The following is a 21,476-nucleotide window of genomic DNA, read 5'->3' as shown; positions in this document are numbered from 1 at the left end:
AATAGTGAGCCAGGTTTTCATTTATTTCTGTTCAGATCTAGGGGCTTCAGGGAGATTTCATGATCCGGATCATTCTGATCCACATTGCACTTTTGAAATAATGGCCCGAGGGTATAATCAGACTGCCCAAAATCCCTGCAGCTCACAGCCCAAAATGTAAAATATGAATGTCCGCCACAACAGAGCAGGAAAAGAGTGGCTTCTGTTTTCCCTTCTTCCAGACTTTGTGGGGGAGCCGTCAGACGTGCATTACCAGAGCCAGAGCCACCATTGCTGCAGGAAAAGTTCACACCATACTGCGTGTATGAAAGTGGCTTCCGTGCAGAATCAGTTATTAGTATGAATCCACTCTTATTCAAAGTCATTTTTTGCGCGTCCTAAGGTTCTATTTTAAGATGATGAAAAGAAAATCACTTTACATAAGGCTTTTGGTGTGTAAGCCATCCATTTCTGTGCACCTAACTGATAGTATATGAATCAATCTGTCTCATTCTCGTCGTTAAAACCAGGAACAAATGCCCTCACAATTTCCTGAAGCCTAAAGCGATCTTTATGCTTATTTTGCCTTTAGTTTGATTTATCCGTTGACAAAAAATGAAAGAATCGTGTTTTATGATGTAAAAAAATTACACTGCTTTAAATGATAATTTGTGACTGACCTGTTTTTTCCTCCAAAAAGTTTAATTAAGCTCTGCAATCTCTGTTCATTTTATGTGATTTTATTTGTTATATTCAACATTTACATTTTTTTAATAATAAAAAAAGTCCCCAACAAATGCACTATTTGCTCATGTATGAGTAGAATCTTATAAAAACCACATTGACTAAAAAAAATTAAATGTGTATCTGTGAGCCTTTTTTCCAGCAAAATGTTGGTCTTTTCATTGGCTGTTTACAATAACTAACAACAACATCAGAATTATCCTTAAGATGCATAAAATGCATTGATATTATCGTCATTATCTTCTAGCGCTGTGTGATCCTTCAGGTTTTGTCTGTACTTTTAGGTTCTCTTTCAACAAACGGCCTCCTCTAATATCCGGCTGACGAATACTGCTTTCATGCCTTTTTTACCCTTTTCTTTACTCCGGTTCACATTAGACCCCCGAAGGCCAATGTTTGAGCTCATTCACATACCTGGTGTGCGGGAAACATTCTGCCGGGACTTCCTCTCAATGATAGGCAGAGGAAGACATCGCCACAGCCCGTAAACCACCTTTTAATCATTCATCCAAGAGCCATAATTGACTGCAGCGAGAAGTGACACTCAGTGTCTCTGTGCGGGTCCATTATTTACAACGCCTATCTGTCACCACCACAAAGAGCTTTTCAGCTGCCTGTTAACTGTAATATGTAGCATTGTGTGTTCAGGGTTAGGGTGTGTGTGTGACTAAAGTGTGCGCAATTGTCTGTTCAATCCAACTAAAAGTTGTGCTGCACAGAGGAATGACACAAAAAAGGCCCTGAGAAATAAAGTGATCAGATTCAGACTTTTTCTTCACCATCCAGTAATTGTTTCTCTTACTCTTTCCCCTCCCTCGTCAGCTTCAATCATATCGCCCTCGAGCAAGGCAGCGAATCTGTAACTGCTCCGCGGGAGCCGCCCAGTGTGCGGTGGTTTATCTTCTGACAGTTTACGATGTATTATCAACACTTTGGCTTGTCCTCGGGCCTTGGTGCATTTTCTAAGGAGACTGTGTCAGTTTTCAAAAGGCATAAAAAAATTAAAAAAAAGAGTCAAAACTAGAAATGCTTGGTTCCTTCAGGCCGCCCCTGATGTGAGATTTTTCTCTTGTGGTGTTGTTTTTGTTCATTCATCCCAATGGGACATCTGGTGGGAGGTGTGCTGTATCGTCCTCTTCCGAACAAATATCTGCTTTCCTATTAGAGGCTGGAGACAGATATGGTGTTGAGGACAGGTTGGTGGTGTGGTAGACATTGGGACGGAGAATTTGTGGTTTGAAGTTTATGCAATTTTGAAATAAACCACAATACTTACTTGATCTCTTCAGTGGAATTTGCGCTTGGTTTGCCCTAGTGCTGGGGCAATAAAACAATCTAGAAGATTTTCAAAATAACTGCTCTCTGTCTCAGACCTTCTTTGGAAGCAGACAGTTACATTTGCCAATTACATTGACAGTAATAGCCCCAAAATCACCCTGCTGGTCTTGGTTGTCTTTTCCGGTTCATTTTCGGGATCCCGAAGAAGGTCTCCAGTACCTCTGTGTCTAGGTGAGGAGGAAAACTGTCATGCAAAGTAACGCACACACTGCTCTCTCTCTCTCTAATTTGTCATTGGCGTTGACAGCATCCAATAAAAACTGCCCAGGCTGGTATTCACTAATTCTTTTGGCATTGGAGGGCAATTTAAGCAATGGTCGGTGTTTGCTCCCAGCAGCTCAGGTTGTGGAGTGTTCCCACTGGTCATATCCGAGCTCAAGGCACAACCGGGGGGATGAGAGTGTCCGGTTTAGGGACCTTAGAATTGCATCTCTGCTCTTTGCAGATGATGTGGTTCCATTGGCTCCATCTAGACCATGACCTTCAGCACGCACTGGGGCGGTTTGCGGCTGAATGTGAAGTGTTTGTGTTGAGAGTCAATACCTCCAAGTCCGAGGCCATTGTTCTCTGCCGGGAGACAGCGGGTTGGGCCCTCTGGGTTGGGAGTGAGTCAAGTACCTCGGGGTATGATGGAAGACAATGGATGGATGGACTTAAACTTACTGAGGGTTAAGCCTTGTCCTCTAACGACATCATGCAGAGGACCTAATGTAAAGTCCGGTCCAGCTACATTCGACACTGTCGAACTTGACAGCATGATATCAAACTTTCGTCTTCTGTGCCCCTCCAGAGTACATTGAGAATTTAAAGGGTTTTGAAGATTGTTTCCTGTCCAGCAACACACTGGGCTCAACTAAACCGCCTCATACTCAGAGACTGATCACTTCATGAGATAGACATGCTCCTTTTTTTGCTGTTTGTTTGTTTCTGAGCAGCTGATGCAAACAGCTGCTAGTCACCTGTCTTGCTCAAGGACTTTGTGTTAGATTTTCTCAACCGATTCAGGGTTTTGAACTAAAACAGTCAGAAGCCCACATCTCTGAGTATTTGATTCTATTAGAGCACCTGGCTCGTAGCAGCTAGCCGCCGATGAGCCCAGAGTGACCGAGCCACTGTTTGCAAAGACTCCGAGCCTCGAGGATTTCTAAGTGGCTCTTCACCATGGGACCCCTCTCATTATCTGGAGTGGGAGTGCAGGAGAGAGGAAAAACAAGGGCAATGGGAAAAGACACAGCATATGGATTATTATTTGGCTGCTTTTCAGACAAAGGCTAACTGCAGGTGCACTTGTGTGTGACCGACTCGACATGTGTTCTTTTAACAAGTCGGGAAAGGGTTGCAGTTGTGTAAAAAAAACATGCTCCAGGCCAGAATTATGAAGCAGAAAACAGGGCTTTTGTCTGTGAAGGAACGCTGAGCGGCACTGTATTTTAAACAGCACTTCTGTTATTTGTTTTAGCTGTTTTGTTCAGTTTTATTTTTTCCCCCATTGACCCACAACACCCACTGTGCTCAGTGGTCGCCCACCTACTATTCACATGTGTGTCAGGCTGATCATACACACCTGTGCTGAAGAAATGGGACTCTGTGTTTGCTCTTACAGATTGAAGAAAACCGTTAGTTTGAAGTCTTTTCATTCTAGCAGCACCGAATAGGCCTCTAACTGTCCTATGTTTAACTTCATGACCAAAGCGCCACAGACACATTGATTGACACGTACTTCTAAATAAGAAGCCACTCTCATTTCCAGGATTGCAGGGAGGCAAATGTGTATTTATTAACCATCTGACGGATACAATTGAAAGCATTTCTTAAGATGCCACTGTTCTCCGTCTCCTGTGAAGGACTTTTCAAATATTTGATGTGCTCCAAACAAAAAAAGCGTAATTGCCTCGCTGGTAAGCCATGTGGCTCCTATTAGCTTTATGTAAACAGGCAGCTGGCATATTACCATCACATTTACTATCTGACACTTCTTCACACTCTACATATTAACTGTGGCAAAGAACATTTCTTTTTTTTTTTTGCGAAAGTGGATGCACTTTGTTATGCAGCTGGAATTAGCTGTCCACATTCCCTTATAATGTTAGAACAATAATTATTACAGCAGCAGCTAAGTGGAATTAATGGCCAGCGAAAATCTGCTTTACAGTAACATGATCACTTTCTGCTGCCATTTAATGTAAGTAGACTTTTAATGATTTTCTATTCAAAGTGGGAGTTTAAAGATGCTGTGAAATTAGATCTCAGATCGTGGGTTAGACTGGAAGCGTTGAGAGGGAATATGGAGACAGCAACATAAATGTACAACATGTTTAAGGGAATAAGCAGCAGTGAAATATCACCTTATTAAACTGAAGGATTTGAATCATATCACCAACTTTTCATCCGAGTCGTTTCAGGTTTTCTTTTGCTCACCGTGGCTTTGTTTTTCTCTGTAATACAGAAGTCCTTCAACTGTGGAAACATCACAACCATTGTGGTGTACAACACAATGATATTAGGTTTCTTTAATGTACTTCTTTTACACAAATTTGGGGGGGAAATTGGAATCTATATGTACAAATGTTTTCCAAGTGGCCACAAGTGTTACCGATTATTGAAGAAAACAAATGTTGGCTCTACTTGACACGAATTGATACGCTAATTATGACAATTTCACACAAATGTATGTAATAGATGATGAAGTGTTGACATTTTGATGGACACGGAAGTAAACTGACTTGACTGGTTTGCAAAGACATCCATTGTTTCAATCGCAACACTTGAAATGACCTGATTGGAATTGGACCACATACTTTCAGAGGGATGGTTGGTTTTCAAAGTCAAATATTTGAGTGCTTTTGAGTCTAAAGGTATTTAAGTTTGTAGCATTAAGTATTCAGATGCATTTCTTAATGAGGGGTCCAAGTGACTGTTCAGTGAATTTACCACACAGCTCATCTGAGGCGAGGTAATATTCAGTGAGAGCTGGAATAATTGAAAAGGGTTCAAGACCACCAACAAGAAGCACGAGTTCTTTAAATATCATCGGAATCATTCGTATTCCGTTGGGAAAATGCACGTCCCTCATTTCAGTTCTGACGGCGTGAATCACACACACACACACAGACACACACGTTCCCTTTTCACTCGGATCGGTTTGTCTCCCACACACACACAGACAAGTGCACAGTCTCCTGTGAGCGGCGAGCTGCAGTCACGAGGACAGAATGTGTGAGGGAAGAATGACACAGCAGCCATCCATCTCTTCCTCCCTATGTCTCTTTTCTCTCTCCTCCTCTTCTTCCTCTGTCACACTGCCGTGATGCAGGGAGTGATGGGAGTCTGTGTGCTTTTTAAGCCACGGTTTGGTCCCCTTTGTTTGTCAAATGTTAGGCCCATTATGTTTGGTACAGTGGATTTGTTTGGGTAAGTAAAGCTCTTGGTAGAGCAGAGCGAGCAGAACTTTAGCCTCTGTTGCGCTCTCACTTGACTCGTTTATAAGCATTTATTTCTTATTTTATTATTGCTCAATTCTTTGGTATATCTACACATTTTTCAACTTGCGTACATAAAGTCTGGTCTGTTCTCTAACTGTCCAGGTTTTTGTTCTTGTGCTGTAGAGATGCAAAAGAAAAATGGAATCTAATTTGTTGTATGTGCACACAAAAAATCAGAAATCTGTGACATCTTTCTGAATATACAAATAGAGTTGTTCCGATACTGGAACAATCAAATTCAGACGCAGTAGTAGTTTTTTTTTTCGGGATGTGATGATGGAAGTAGTTAACGAGTTACCGGCATCGGATCTGCAGTCACTTCTGGCAAGTAGAGTTACCTCGAAAGAGTTATCTGCTGAGTTACAGACGTCTCTTTCCCCATTTAAGTCTATGGGGAAAGTGTTTTTGGGCCTTCATGGCACCGTTTGGCCACGCTCTTGTGATTGGCTGAAAATAGTGGAGACATCTGATTGGCTAGAGATAGTTATTTGTTGAAAAAAGATGTTGGGACTTTCAAAGTGAAGTTGACACATGACAAGTAGTTTGTAAATGCAAGTTTAACAGTTTCTATATGAATGTAACAACAGCCATATCTTTCTTTAATGAAAATTTCAACTCCTTCCAACTACATATATTTGTGGATTTATATGACATGTATGTAAAACGCGAATGTGGGTTTTTGTAAACATTTATAGAGAATGATAATTACTTTTTGTGGACTGGAGAGAGTAATTTTTATATAAATCATTATATGAGTCCTTAATTAATATAGAGACTGATCTGACCTTATAGTTGACCATTCCGTCTCTCTTTTTTTTGTCCTCTTCCAGCCACCAGACCCAGACGACATGCTGGGATCATCCCAAGATGGCCGAGCTCTACCAGTCTCTGGGTAAGATACCAAATTCTCGCACACGTGCCGTGGAGTTGGGTGATCAGATGAGATGGAAGAATTTCTGAAGCCGTCGGCTTTGGTTGAGTCCACCATCTCCTCTCCACTCCCAACTCTTCCCTCTTGTTTCTCTTTCTTTAGCCGACCTAAACAACGTTCGGTTCTCGGCCTACCGAACAGCCATGAAGCTCAGGCGCCTGCAGAAGGCTCTCTGCCGTGAGTACCCTCTGTCTATATATATATATATAGTTTACATGTACACCTCTTCTGAATGTGCCGTCACATAGGGTTTCCGTCTCTTGCTTCAAGTACACTCCTCTCATCATGAGTGCTCATCTCATTGTGTTCCAGCCCTCCTACACTCCTCCTTTGTTCCTTCTTTTCCTCCACTTCCATGTCTTTTTTTTTAATTCACCTCATATGCTGTGCTGCGTTCTTCTCCTCGGATCGTCTCCTCTACGCTTCATTCCTTAGTGTATTCTCTTTTCCTCCTCCTTTTTTCCACTCCGCTCTGAGTGTGTGTGTGCGTGTGTCCATATGTGTGTTTACTCATCCTTCTCGTCTCCCGCCGGTGGAGCTGAAGAGTGTGAGCCACCTACGAGCTGTTATGCTTGTGATGTGTTTTCAGGCGTATATGGTGCTGCACTGAAGCACTATTTATGTTAAGGAGGCTTTCTAAAAATAATAATGCAAGGTTTCGCGATTAACCCCGGCGAAAGATGTTGTTCTTCTGCTCCCATTATTCCCAGGAGGAGACTTGGTGGGCATTTCTTTCTTTTGTTGATTACTCTGTTTCTTCTTCTCATTTCTTTTTTTTCCTCCTCCTCAATCTCCTTCTCGTCTCTTCCCTTCTCTACCAGGTATTTGCCTTAACGGCATCCCACAGTGGTACAAAAACGAATCAATCTTCTATTTGTAGAGTTCTCTTTTCATTTGAATACAAACAAAACAATATATACATACTTCAGTGGCTAAAGCAGTACATAGAAACCTTGACTGTTTAACAGTTATGACATAAAAAAAGGGCGTGATCTTGCAAAATGACATGTTTTTTTTGGCGACCTTCAATTACATTTTCACCGTGTTGCTTCTGGGGCTTCGTGGAAAACTCCTTACAGCAGATATCATCAATACTTTTAACAACGGACCACATGTGTATGACTACGGTGATGCTCTTAGGGACAAACAAACAGAACTGTCTGGTGGAGACCAAGAACAGAGCTAAAAGAGAGGGAATGTTAAACTTACGTTCATCAGGTGGAGATAAACACCCCTCCAAACCAATGATAATGTTACTCTGTAACTGCTGGATGTAGAAAGCAACTTATAACTGGCAAGTTAGCAATAACAACCATATATATGTTATATTTACAGCTTGTGGTGTTAAGATATCAGTTAATGCAGCTTCAAGTGGAACCACAACGTTGAGGTGCACCATAATGATATTTGAGTTATTTACAGTGTAGCTGTCAAGTTTAGAAATATAATTAAAATGCACACTGTGTCATGTTATGCTGCTAGGGGTCTCTCAATCAAAACGACTACAAAACACAAAGTTTGCTGAAGTCATGAAGTAGCGTGGGCTCATGGGAGTTGTTGTCTTGGCTCAAAACTGGATAAAATGTAAATTTATGGCAACGAACAACATTGAAGCATGCACAGAGGGGATACGATGCCAGTGACAGGTGACCAAATGAAATGTATCGTTGCCTTGATTGAAATGACCGATTTTTACTGGAACGTTGTTGGAAGCATTTGGCTTAATGTAAGTACACAGCTCCACAAAATACACAACATGGGTCTAGTTGTTTTTAGACATTTGAATGCGGAAAAGTTACATGCTATACCTTTAAAGCCCGAGCAACTCTGTAGCCTTCATCCCATTAATTCTAATCATTGCACATTTAGCCGTACTTTTTTTACCTTCAATTGACTCGTTGACCGTTGCCAGGCCTCTCTCCTCTCCCCGTCCTTTAGTGGACGTCATGAACGATAAAGATGAATAATGTGATACTTTATTGATCTCTGGAGTCCTTCTCATTGCTGTCCTTGGGCAGCTCAAGGACACCTTTTGAACACGGGGCATCTGAACCGAGCAGGTTCTGTTGAAGCGTACTGTGAGCTGTCCGCTAACCGACTCTCCGTCCGCAGTGGACCTGCTGAGCATGCCGATGGCGTGCGAGGTCTTCGATCAGCACGGCCTGAAGCAGAACGAGCAGCTGCTGGACATCTCCCTGCTGGTCACCTGTCTGACCAGCTTGTACCAGCGGCTGGAGCAGAGCCACTCCCACCTGGTCAACATCCCGCTGTGCGTGGACATGTGCCTCAACTGGCTGCTCAACGTCTACGACACGTACGTGGAGCTTTTTTTTAATTATTTCAGTGGAATTGCACATCCTCTGACATGCTGTTTTTTGTTGTTTATTGGGGCGATAGTGGGCGCACCGGAAAGATCCGAACTCTGTCATTCAAAACTGGAATCATCTCACTCTGCAAGGCTCACCTGGAGGATAAATACAGATGTAAGTAATACACACACACACACACACACTATAAGGGATTCAAATCAGAGGATGCAGTGCTTTAATACTCTGAAACAGCTGAGCTAATCACAGTGGAGCATTAAAACAATGGCTCGGCTTCTCCAGGAAATCATATTGTTGTCTGCATTTTGCAGAGCGGCAGGACGTCAACACACAATACCACACATCTGCAGCCAGGTGACGTGGGCTTTTTCCAACAGTTAATCAGTGCCAAAAGAACAATAGAAACAATTGTAGATCGTTAAAACTGTTTGTGTGACCTCATCAATCCCTCTTTTGCTGCTTGATCTCTTGTGATTTATGGTACATTACAGTCATTTAGCAGATGCGTTTATCCAAAGCGACTTACATTTCAATATCTATCTATACACTGTAGGCTACGTGAGCAATTTGGGGTTAAGGGTCTTGCTCAAGGACACATTGACATGTGACTAGCGGAGCCAGAGCCGGGGATCGAACCGCCGATCCTCTGGTCGAAGTACGGCCCCGCTCTCCACTTACCCACAGTCACCCACTATCGTGGTATCGTGATTGATTGGGGTTCAGCAGCGTACTGTATTATAAGTTGCAATATTTGAGATTCAGAATTTTAGGCTTAAAACGTAACGTACAAAAAAAACGTACATTTTCGTTGACGCCATTCTCAGCTGCGTTTGACGGGTCGATGCCCTAACATGTCGTTTATCATGTCAAAATATGGAAAAGTGGAACGGCAGGAGCCGCCTGGTCTTTACTCAGTACTTTATTATACTTGAGCTAAAAAGTTGGAAAATGGGGGGAAGAAGAACAGGATCTATGAGCCCTGATAATGTCTCCATCATAAACAGGAGGAGTACTGAGTTCTAACTGACCTGATGTTCGTGTCTCATTTCTCCCTTTGGAACCCTCCTCCTCCTCCTCCTCCTCCTCCTCCTCCTCCTCCCTCCGTCCTCCAGTCTTGTTCAGGCAGGTTGCCAGCGCAACAGGTTTCTGCGACCAGCGTCGCCTGGGTCTCCTCCTCCACGACTCCATCCAGATCCCCCGGCAGCTCGGCGAGGTCGCCTCCTTCGGCGGCTCCAACATCGAGCCCTCCGTCCGCAGCTGCTTCCAGTTTGTACGTGAACATTTAGTTCTAAGTGATATATTTTGAGTTAGCGGTGTGGTTTGACTCCCGGAACTTATAGGCAGTCGTAAAGAATGCACTCACTAATAATAGTAACAGTCAAATGCTATAGCCCGCATGTCTATTGGCACTGATGCCTAAGGCCCTTCAGATGAAGGTCTCATATTAGCACAGTCCATTTAGTATTTACATCTCGCTAAGTTAGGTTTATTTATAGAAAGCAACTGGATGTGGTGCTGTGAGATATACAGAAAATAATGGGCAAATAGAAACAAGAGGGAGAACAAGTGCATGGCGGAGTCCAGGAAATAGGACCAGAGACAGAGAAATGCTGCAGAGCTGTAGCTGGGATGGAAACATGCAGAACGCTCACAAACAGGAGAGAATGAACACCATATACTGGTCACCATATGGATCATTCATTCTGGTGACTAGTTGACTTTTTAAAAGTAAATAAACAACTCATGGAGCCAACATTAGCTTGATTAGCTTGCTAGCTACACCTGATAGAACCTGCAGCGTCAAAAGCAATGGTTGAAAGACATGCACACACACACATGCACACCCTTAAGCGTGCACGCCAGGAGGACCATCTCATCTCATCTAGCCCTAAAGACAACTGCAGATAGCTTAGCTTCACTCCAGCTGCTCCCTCTGAGGAATCGGTGTGCATGTAGGGCGTGAGATAGAAAGAGGGAGATGCGGGTGGTCAATTCCATTAAAACGAAAATAAATAAAAATGGAATCAATGAAGCCAATATGTTGTCTCTGATTATCCCCCCCCCCCTCCTATCTGTCTAACTCTTTAATTTTCGAGCAAGAGACATAAACAGTGGCTCAGTAGCACCTGATGACTTTAGTTTTTAACAAATAACAGGAAATGGTGCATTTGCGTTTGCATTATTTTATTTGTTGGGGACTATTTTCAACGTTGGATTGATCCCCAATGGGTGCTCGAGTGAGTACTTAGCACAGCATGACGGTGTATGTGGAACAGTGTGGCTCACTGATGTGTTTTTAATAGTTTTTTAATAGACAACTCTAAGGCACAGAGGAAAATGATATATCAGATTTTGGATACACACACAGTACTTGTTAGTAGATACATTTATTTACAGGGTTTTTTTTCAAAATAAGACGGGGAGAATAGACCTTCAAAAAGTGTTATTTTAATTTAGTTTGATTTAGTCATGTGTGAAGCTTTTTTGTTTTGTTTTTGAAAGGCTAAATGCCAACGAATGTGTATTGAAACAGAATATATTGGACACACACACACTCCTGTGTGTTAGGAGTCACCATGGCTGAGTTGTACTAATCCGAGTTGTTTTGTTGTATTTGCAAACTATGCTTACCGTGAGGCCATTTTCTTCCCAGGCCAATAACAAACCCGAGCTGGAAGCCGCCATGTTCCTGGACTGGATGCGCCTGGAGCCCCAGTCCATGGTGTGGCTGCCCGTCCTGCACCGCGTCGCCGCCGCCGAGACCGCCAAGCACCAGGCCAAGTGTAATATCTGCAAGGAGTGTCCCATCATAGGATTCAGGTCGCTAGAGCCACACAGCACAACCACTTTTCCTTTTCACAGTACAAATGTGTTGTTTTTTTGTGTCACGGGCATAATAGGTGAATGTTCCACGTGTAATCCAGCGTTTGAGCAGCACTTCTGAATGTCTAATCAGGGAAATTATATTCTTCATTTCATTACATAGAGGGCAATAAAACACAAAACTAGTGTAATTTTCAATTAAGCCCAAATGAAAGTGAATGAGGATTATGCTCTTTTGTGGTGCAGCACTGAACCTCTACGTTCCCGTCGTCAGGAAGGTTGAAACTGATTTAAGTGCAGTGGCTTCTGGAAATAATGTTTTAATATATCAATATGTGGTCCTTAGCATAGATCAGCTTTATTTATTCTTTTAGATATCTTTGCATCACACCATAGTCTGTTTTTTCCAATAACTGTGGAGAAGACATTGCTTTTTATTGTAGAGATAATACAGAAGAGCATCCTTGCCCCCGTAGTGTTCTTCTTTATTTCAACAGGAAGACAAGAGAAGTGTGATTTATCATATTTCTTTTCATGTGTTGCACACACACACACACACACACACACACACACACAGAAAAAGAAACGAGAAAGATGGCTCCCTGGTTGGCTCCACAAAGCTATTCTCTTTATCATGACACCCGGCGGGGTGTTTTATAGCCAAGCTATTTTAAACGTGACGCTTCTGCATCTGTTCAAAGAAGCTGTATTGATAATTGCCAAATTGATGTCACCAGGGAGTCAGTTCTATTTGCAAGAAGCACTCATACGAACAGATTCGTATGAGTCACATGCACTCGTTTTCTCCTTTATAGAATTACTAGTGAAGCCCTAAGAGGCAGGTGAGTCTGATATAAATATATATATATATTCTCTCCTGTGTTAACAGGTGAATAAAAGGTTTTGCCAAGATAATCTTTCTAAGTTACTTTCTTCAGTCTAAAAGTTTTGACAGGGGATTTCTTTGGGGCCTGAAGTACACCACTACCCCATGTTCTTGATGGGAAGAAAACATGAATGCGTTTAGTCCCTTGGCCTCTTGTGGGCGAAATGAGTATTACAACAACAAACACTTTATCCTGACACCTGTTTTCACAGATGAAAAAATATGAAAGAACTTTAGAAAGAATATCCTGGCAAAACCTTTATTTCACCTGTTCTTAAGTCATAAATACTAAAGTCATATTTTGTTTTTCACACTGCCTCTTAGGGCTTCCCTAGTTTTCTCTTCTGCACATACAGAACTTGTTTTTGGGGAGTTATTATTTCAGTAAAAACAAATAAGCTTCACATTTTTGACAGTCACCAGAGTTGAGATCCAGCTGTGAAATTATTCATCCCCTAAATCTCAATTCAGCAGCATAAGCAGCAGCAGCAGTTCTGCATATGAATGATTGATGCTACTGACAGGACTGTAGTCCTATGTGTAACCACGACCCTTAGAATGCGGGTGAAGGAGGTGTGTCTGCTCTATTGTTGGTGGGCCCCTTCATTACAAGAGCAGCAATGCATTTCAATGAAGAGTCCCAGGGCCAGAGAATAAATATCTCATTTAGTTACTGGGCTGAAAGAATTTTAACTGCTCCTACCCCGGAGAAAACAGAGCTATAAACTTACCTCTTTATTGATTCTCTCTCTTTATTTTTTTCTATTCCTGCTCCTCCACCATCTTCCTTTCTTCTTTTTGCTCTTTTCTTTCACTCCCACGTCTCCTCTCTCCTCCTTTTGTCTTCTTCCCTTTGCTCTCTCGACCTCCCTCCTGTGTTCTCTCTTTCTCTCCCCAGATATCGGAGTCTGAAACATTTCAACTATGACATTTGCCAAAGCTGCTTCTTCTCCGGTCGCGTCGCCAAGGGACACAAGATGCAGTACCCCATGGTCGAGTACTGCACTCCGGTATAAATATATTCATATTCCTGAAAGATGGACATTTTTCATTGCCAGACTTGTCGAATCATTTCCTTCCTCCTGTTAAGAAGTGAAAACCATGTGCACGCCGAGATCCGTGCAGTCGCTGAGTGTTGATGCTTTTCCTACCAGTATACATCTTATTTCAACAAGCCTTTTTTTGTGCAGTCACTTTCTTCCTGCAGTCACGACAGCTAACAACCCTAATTTATTAATAATTAATTATCTACCCGAAAATCTACACCACTCATGTCTGTATGCTAAATATGAGCTAGCAGACAATTAGCTTAGCAAAACATGTTGCTTTCAGATTAGTTTATTTACAAATTAAACAATTGATATTTACGCTTTCATTTGTCAACTTCTGAAGTTTCTCTTTGCCAGATTTTTTTTTCTTTACATTAGTTTAGCTGGCTGTTTCTCCCCTAATCCAGTGTCATGCTGGGGCTAAGCTAATCGGCTAGCTTCATATTTAGCATACAGACACAAGAGTGTTATCAGCCTTCTCGGCTTGCTCCGGGCAAGAAAGCGAATCAACGCATTCCCCAAAAGGTCAAACTATTCCTTTAACAGTGTTCTGACAAGTAACGTGGAGGGTGATGTTAGCGACTAGCTTGGTGAACACACTGGAGCATTTAGCAGCTAAAGACCAAACTGCTGCACCAGGAGGGAAATTAAAATGTTTTGGGCCATGAGTAATATCTGACATGACACAGAAAGTCATGGAAACCCCTTTTATAGCAGGCCCACAGTGTAAACGTCAAAGTGGTCATTAAATACCTTAATGCGTGCGTGCATGCATGCGCGTATGTCTTTTTTTCCACCCCACTCCCATGGAGTGAACAAAGCCACCCTTGTGCCCTGTCTCTCTCCAGACTACATCAGGGGAGGATGTCAGGGACTTTGCCAAGGTGCTGAAGAACAAATTCAGGACTAAGCGCTACTTCGCCAAACACCCACGCATGGGCTACCTGCCCGTCCAGACCATCTTGGAGGGGGATAACATGGAAACGTGAGTCCCACATACACACAAGGGCAAACAGGAAGAGAAACTAGGTTTTATTACCAATTGAGAGACACCTGAATTAGGCCCTCAGAAGTCTCTGATTACACACAGACATGAATTCAACCCATGCATATGCACACATTGAGATCCGTGCATACACACGTGGATGCACAGAAGAGTAGTTTGCTAACAGATTTAGCTGTGATAGTGTTTGCTGTGCTGCCTACACAGTAAATGTTGGATTGTTTGGATTATGTGTTTGATGCTTCTTACAGTAGAGGGATGTGAGAGAGGTGAATGTTGAAGAGTCACGAAGCAAAATTTGTGATTATACATTTATGATTTCTTTAATTATTATCGTTTTTCCTACAGTTTGCCCTAATATGCCGTCAGAGGATACTGATGATTATGGAAATGTTACAATGAGCTAAATATACACTGTCAATAATAATGGCTGTTAAAGAATGACGAATGTGTCACTATTATTTATTCAAGGCCGAGTACTCACTGCCGCACGATAGATCTGAAACACAGTGACTTCGTAATGTAAATGAAAAAAGAAGAAACACAACAATACACAGTATTGTTAAAAGTTTTACAGTTACAGACACTTACGGTGTATAAAGAGATTGATGCTACTGGGAGAGTTTCAGACACAGAGTATACATGCGCACAGTGACATTTCATGTAGGATTAATGTATGACTGAGAAGTGCCCTTTGTTTCGTGTTTTATTATATCTAAAATGCTAATTAATAATCAATTCCTTATCAATAGTGATACCTTAGCAGTATGTTTTGTATGCGTGTGTCACATGTGCGCTATAACCCATATTTTAGCACCCTGTCTTGTTTTTGTCAATCTGGTCTCACTCTCTCACCCCCCCTCACCCTATCTGCCCCATCCATACAACAGCTCCCATCATGCCTTCCTGTGCAGTGTCCTCCCACTTCCTGTGTCATCATCTAGTGTTTTTTTGTTTTTTTTCTGTCTTTCAGTCCTGTCACTCTGATCAACTTCTGGCCCGTAGACCATGCGTGAGTACCTGGCTGGCACATGAGCACACACTCACTACGTAGGGTGTAAAGGAACGCAGGGGACAAGACGCACTTACATACACGCGTGTGATTATTAACTAAAAGTCCCACATGTGTGTGATTAGTTTAACGCTTATTTACATGCGTGTTGTCCTCTGTTATCATTTCTAGCCCCCGATCAAACACACACACGCACTCTCTGTACTTCTATCTTTGTGAGAACCCTTATTGACATAATATATTCCCTAACCTTATTCAAATTCTTACCTGAACCTTCAACCAAGTGTTAACCCTCAAACGGACCTTTGGAGAAGTGAGAACCAGCCTAAATGTCCTCGCATTCCAAAAATGTCCTCTCTCTGTGGTGAACTTAATTCGGTCCTCACTACGTGGCAAGTACAAGAACTTACTCACACACTCAACTCCACCCATTTCACACTCGTTGTGCCATTCTGTTTGTAGCTGTGGTGGGTTTACATCTCATAGTTTCTCACTGCTGCTTGACCTGACATCACCCTGCAAGTGGTGTACGTCGGAAAGTGTACGGGTGCAGTGTGTAGAGAGTTTAAGTTCACTATGTAACTATATATATATATATATATATATATATATATATATATAATATTCATTCACACACTGATGGTACAGCCTTCTTGAGCAACTTGGGGTCCAGTGTCTTGCCCAAGGACACTGACATGGGAAGTAGAGGAGCCGGGGATCGAATCAATCTTCCGATTAGAGGACGACCCGCTTCACTGCCGTATGAATTGAATGCCTTGCTTCAGTCTGGGGCTACTATTTTTTTAGAACAAATATAATTGCATCTAAAATATAAAAGGACTAAAACCCTGCAGGAGAAGTTATTCTCAGAAAGTCCCGGTTAATGATGTCAAAATACTGATCTTTCCCTGTGCAGACGAGGTGCGAGATCTCAGATCTGATGCGTCTTTTGAAGTAAAGGCAAATGTATTCCAAACCAGGAGTGCAGGATGCAAGCGGTGAAGCTTATTTACCGAGTATTTCACACCGCCGCACACCTTTGCTTCGTACTGCCACTCGCCTCATAGCTCTCCAGCGGATCCATGCAGCGGCTTGTGCATGTGTGCGTCGGGTTTAATGAATCCCTCCCGGTTGGATTCGGTATTTCTTTTTATCCTGTCTGTTTCTCTCTCTCTCTGTCGCAGGCCCGGATCGTCCCCTCAGCTCTCGCATGACGACACGCACACTCGGATCGAGCACTACGCCAACCGGTAACGCACTAATCTGCATTCAGCAGCAGCAGCTCCTTTGCAGCGTAGACCCACGGAGTTGCGAGCAGGACGCGGTGGTGGAGTAATGCTCCACTTTTGCATTCCCCGCCGGTATCCGCGGCGCTCATAATGGGTCCTCCGGAGAGCTCTCCGAGACACCAGAAACATTTTGATTGATGCGATTTGGAATAATGAATTTAGAGAACAACGCTAAAGCACAAGCACGCTTCCTGCATTAGGATGTCTGCCCCCCCCCCCCCAGCACTAGTTGACTCACAAGGGATCAGATGCCCTAATTCATGCTGATGCATTGTGGGGAGCTTGCGGTCACCATTCTCATGTTCATTCCACTCAGTAGATCTAAAAGCTCATCATTATAGAGTTTTATTAGAGGTGTTTTTACCGCAGAAGAAGTCAAAAGCTATTTGAGTGACTCAAAGCAATTGCTCGCAACTCAGTAGATGTGTACCTACCTTTCAGGCATGTCATATACAGTTGTCTGTGTTTGCATACGGTTCAAATAGAGGCCAATTTATGTCGTATATCATCTATATTCCCCTGTAGATGAGTTTAGGGTTCAGGAAACTTAACTCCCTATTGTGTTAATAAATCACCACCTCAAAACTCCACAGCACAAGCGTTCAATGTTGCTGAACTACACTCGGTTTATTAGGTGCGTCTATAACGCAGTGTAATACACATATTTACTGCAATAAATCCTCCCTTCATAAAGGTGATACAACGATTTACTTACTGGTGGTAGGCTAAATAACAGAAACACCTGCAGCACAGTGCAGCCTCCAAGATGAGTGTACAGTTTGATCTGCACCTCTCTGACCTGAATGACCTAATGAGACACCCAGGAGAGAACGATGTTCCCTATTTGACGAAACTGTTTTAGAACTTGGCGTCTAAACCGGGAACTAAAGGTAGCAGATCAAATGCAGGTGAAGAAACAACAACTGATAATATTTCTCAGAGCTGATGGCAAGACGACATCAGTGATGCATATTTAGTCACAATTTGGGGTTTCCGGTACCTTAAACAGCTAAACGACTAATTCCAGAATAATATTCCAGATATTTTGAACCTTTGCATACAGCACAAACTGAAACTGCTGCCATGATAAAGTGATGCATTGGGTTTTTGGTGAATAAGCGTTCTGCAGTAAGTCCAGTTCGTGCATATGTTAATGTTAAAAACACATTGATATTGCCACATTGAGTCAGTCGGAGCTTATTCACCAAAACATTTTAGAGTTCCCGCGGTTTGCAGTGAGTCTAGCTGCTCCCAGAAACTCACCGCTGAGGGGACAAGAAGCAGTCAAATCAATCAGACTATGAGTCAATCAAGCCGTCGATCGATCGGCCGCTGAATCAGTCAGTCGTGCACTGTTGGCGGTCCTCCTTGGAGTCAGTATGAGGTCTGTGTTGGCCAGGTCTTTGATCCCTGCCAGTGTTTACTTGACACCACTCACTGTTGCCTCGGGCTAACGCACACACATAAATACACACCAGCACATGCCGACAGACACATATGCTGAGTCACACTTCCTCCTCTGGCCCTGTGCTCTCAGCCCCTGTCGCATCTAGATCTGGCGGATTCCAGATACCATCCAGCAGATTAAAGGGAGGTGGTAGGGTGAAGAAGTAACATAATTAAGCCTCCAGTGAGCGGACGGTCCCAACACCACGAGGTTATCTCTTGTTTCTGTAGCGAGCAGCAGCTTCTGAGTACAAACGCACCGGCCTGGGCAGATGTCACCGTCCATCTGCTTAAACGCTCACTGCCAAGCACCAAGCAGCTTTTTACATTTAATTTTTGATTTTTGGGCTCAGACTCCAACCACGAAGACACTGATCTAGTGGAGATAGAGACAGAGCAGTTTAAATTTTGGGCTTTTCGCTCACAGCTATGTCGTCATGATGGAGTTGTTGGAAAAGCACGGGGGGGGGGGGGATAGTTTGCGAGGCCTGTCTTAGTGGCCAGACTGTGGTTTCTTCAAAGATAATAGCATGGTTCCTTTTCCTTTTAAAGAATTTGTCCAACAATATTACAAAAAACATATTTGGTCACTTATTTCTAGTGGTATCTAGCCATGCATAGAGTTGTTTATCTCGCCTGCCTCCACCCCACTACAATGGATATGAATGGAATATTATTTGCCCAAAACATTTACAGATTAAACAGCAGTGTGTCTTTTCAGAAACAATATGATCCTCACATCTAACTGTGAACAACTTTTTAAGGGTAAATAAGGGAACCAAAAGGGTTCTTCCTGAAAGGTTTGAGGTTCTACCCAGAACCATATCCTTCTAAAGAACCCTCTGGTTCTTTAAGGGTTCTCTATAGGAACACGGGTTCCATTAAGGACCCTTTTCATCCAAATAACCCTTTTTTTGGAAGAAAGAGTTCTTTAAGGATTGTGTGTTAAAAGATCAGCCGAAACATTCCCCCAAAACTGTGATTGTGAACCATGTTTGTTGTGGGCAGCGCTGCAACACATCAGCCCTTGTCCTTAAGGAGCCTCACAAGGAACCCTGGGTGAGTTCTAGATTACATTTCTGGAATACACAAGGGTTGTTGGTAGAACCCCTCGGGTGGGTTGTTGTTAGCAGAAGGTGGAAAGGTTCTGGATAGAAACTCTTATAGTATAGAGGGTGCTGGGTGTTAACATTACACCGTACAAGGTTCTCTGTAGAACCTCTTATAGGGGGTTCTGGGTGGAACCCTTAATATGTGTTCCAGGTAAAACCCTTTATCATGGGTTCTAGGTCGAACCCTCTGAAAGGGTTCCAGGTGGAACCTTTTTAAAAGGTTCTACCAGAAACCAAAAAGGGTTCTCATATGGGGACAAGAAGAAGGACTGTATATGGTTCTAGTTAGCTCATTCATTTCTAAGAGTGATGGTCTCTATGAAAACCGTTTGGGGCACATGTGTAAATTCCATTCACTTTGATTGTATTGAGGTTGCAGCAGTAGTATTAATCTTCTCATCGAGCTAAATACAACCAAGTAGAATGTTGAATTACTCATTTTAAGGATTATTAAAGGAACCCTGGTATTATTCTACTAGAAGCCAAGTCTTTCCATTTACACTCACCCTAGTTTGGCCCTTCGCTCCTCTTTGCTATGGCAGCTTTCCTGTGTTAAGCATATGTTGTCCTAATATTTTCTCTCCTCACGCTGCATACAGTATTACTGCAGTGTTTGTGACTAATGCACCAGAAATGTGACTGCTGTAAATCAGTTACAAAGGCCGTTACACAAGCGAGTCCAGCCAAAAAGCTGTGTTATTATGTGTTAGAGGCAGCTTTCAAGGCAATATAAGCCAACTTGTATAAAATGTAAAAAAAGGCCAGGTACTGAAAGTGCAGCAATGATTTTGTACTGCCAGTGGTTGTAAACACTATAAAATAGAGTACAGAGGGCTGCACACAGCGTGTGGGTGTCTATCATTTCATCTGTTACGGGTAAAATGATAACACAGAGGAACTCCAACAGTCTCAACATAATAACACCATGATCACCAAAATCTCCACTATCACTGCTGCTGTTTGCACACAATTAGTGTATTAGTAACTATTTGTATTGTACGTTACCAGAGAAACATTAGCAGCAGCGGGGCGGCGTCAGAGAAACACTGTTTTTTTTTTACAGTGAAATCGCTTTAATTAGTTTATTTACCATTTTGAATCACCTGGTTGGTTTTGGGTTGCGATGACTCGGCTCCTGCGAAAAAACTCAGGAACAATGAAGCTTGAAGGATACCTAACCGGGAGAAGCTGACTGCAATGACATCAGTGGTAGTGAAGACAACAACTCCCATGATCCTTCGCTGCGTTAGGACATCACCAAACTGTGTCTTCTGTAATAGTTTTGATAGAGAGACCCCTAGCAGCAGAAAGTTACATATTTAGTGTGAAGTGTTTCCGTATCCGACTTCACATTAGATTACCTTCTGAAGAAATCCATATCAATATGACATATTAATTCTGATTTGAGGGGGATTTTCTCTCCAGAATCTGCAACTTTAGGACTGACTGCTCTGTTTCTTCCCCCTCCGCAGGTTAGCAGAAATGGAGAATCGTAATGGCTCTTATCTGAATGACAGTATCTCACCCAATGAGAGCATGTGAGAACCGCTTTTTGTTTGCTTGCTTTGTGTTTGCCAAACCTCCTCACTCACTGATTGGCTCGCTAATGTGTGTACTGGCTCTGTCGTCTTTGTTCCCATTGGCTGGTTGGGATATATGTCAGTGACTTATGTTTACATGTTCTCAATATTCCGGAAACAACCTCACGTTAGCGGCATCATATCCTATACAAATATGTGTACCTGATATTACCACTTACTCTCATCTAACAGATCGTATTTATATTGTCCTGAGAGAGATTGTCTCCAGGTGATTATAATTGGGATATAAAGTTAAAATGCAGCTCATTAACTAAATCCCAGCATCCCAATTAACTCTTATGTAAAAGTACAATATTCATGGGAGCATATACACTACCGTTCAAAAGTTTGAGGTCACTTAGAAATGTCCTTATTTCTCAAAGAAAAGCACTGTTTCTTTCAATGAAGATAACATTAAATTAATCAGAAATAAATGACTATTCTAGGTGGAAACGTCTGGTTTTTAATGAAATAT

At 42.5% G+C, this 21,476-nt stretch overlaps 1 protein-coding gene across 7 annotated transcripts in view; it reads left to right on the top strand.

The window, feature by feature from the left end:
• Window positions 1–21,476, top strand: part of dmd (dystrophin) — a 217,798-nt gene that overhangs the window by 187,132 nt on the left and 9,190 nt on the right. For 4 of the 7 annotated variants that reach the window (XM_079185527.1, XM_079185525.1, XM_079185522.1 and 1 more), the window contains 11 exons: window positions 6,374–6,435; window positions 6,577–6,651; window positions 8,587–8,788; window positions 8,872–8,957; window positions 9,914–10,071; window positions 11,455–11,621; window positions 13,409–13,520; window positions 14,408–14,544; window positions 15,536–15,574; window positions 16,759–16,824; window positions 20,894–20,959. In XM_079185527.1, coding sequence (XP_079041653.1) covers window positions 6,374–6,435; window positions 6,577–6,651; window positions 8,587–8,788; window positions 8,872–8,957; window positions 9,914–10,071; window positions 11,455–11,621; window positions 13,409–13,520; window positions 14,408–14,544; window positions 15,536–15,574; window positions 16,759–16,824; window positions 20,894–20,959 — 1,170 coding nt within the window. The remainder of the gene's footprint in view (window positions 1–6,373; window positions 6,436–6,576; window positions 6,652–8,586; window positions 8,789–8,871; window positions 8,958–9,913; window positions 10,072–11,454; window positions 11,622–13,408; window positions 13,521–14,407; window positions 14,545–15,535; window positions 15,575–16,758; window positions 16,825–20,893; window positions 20,960–21,476) is intronic. The other 3 variants (XM_079185524.1, XM_079185523.1, XM_079185526.1) reach the window with 3 other exon arrangements.

The sequence above is a fragment of the Pholis gunnellus genome (genome assembly GCF_910591455.1).
Source record: "Pholis gunnellus genome assembly, chromosome: 24".
Classification (NCBI taxonomy): Eukaryota; Metazoa; Chordata; class Actinopteri; order Perciformes; family Pholidae; genus Pholis; species Pholis gunnellus.
The sequence above is the reverse complement of the archived record's forward strand: the minus strand, read 5'-3'. Positions and strand labels throughout refer to the sequence as shown.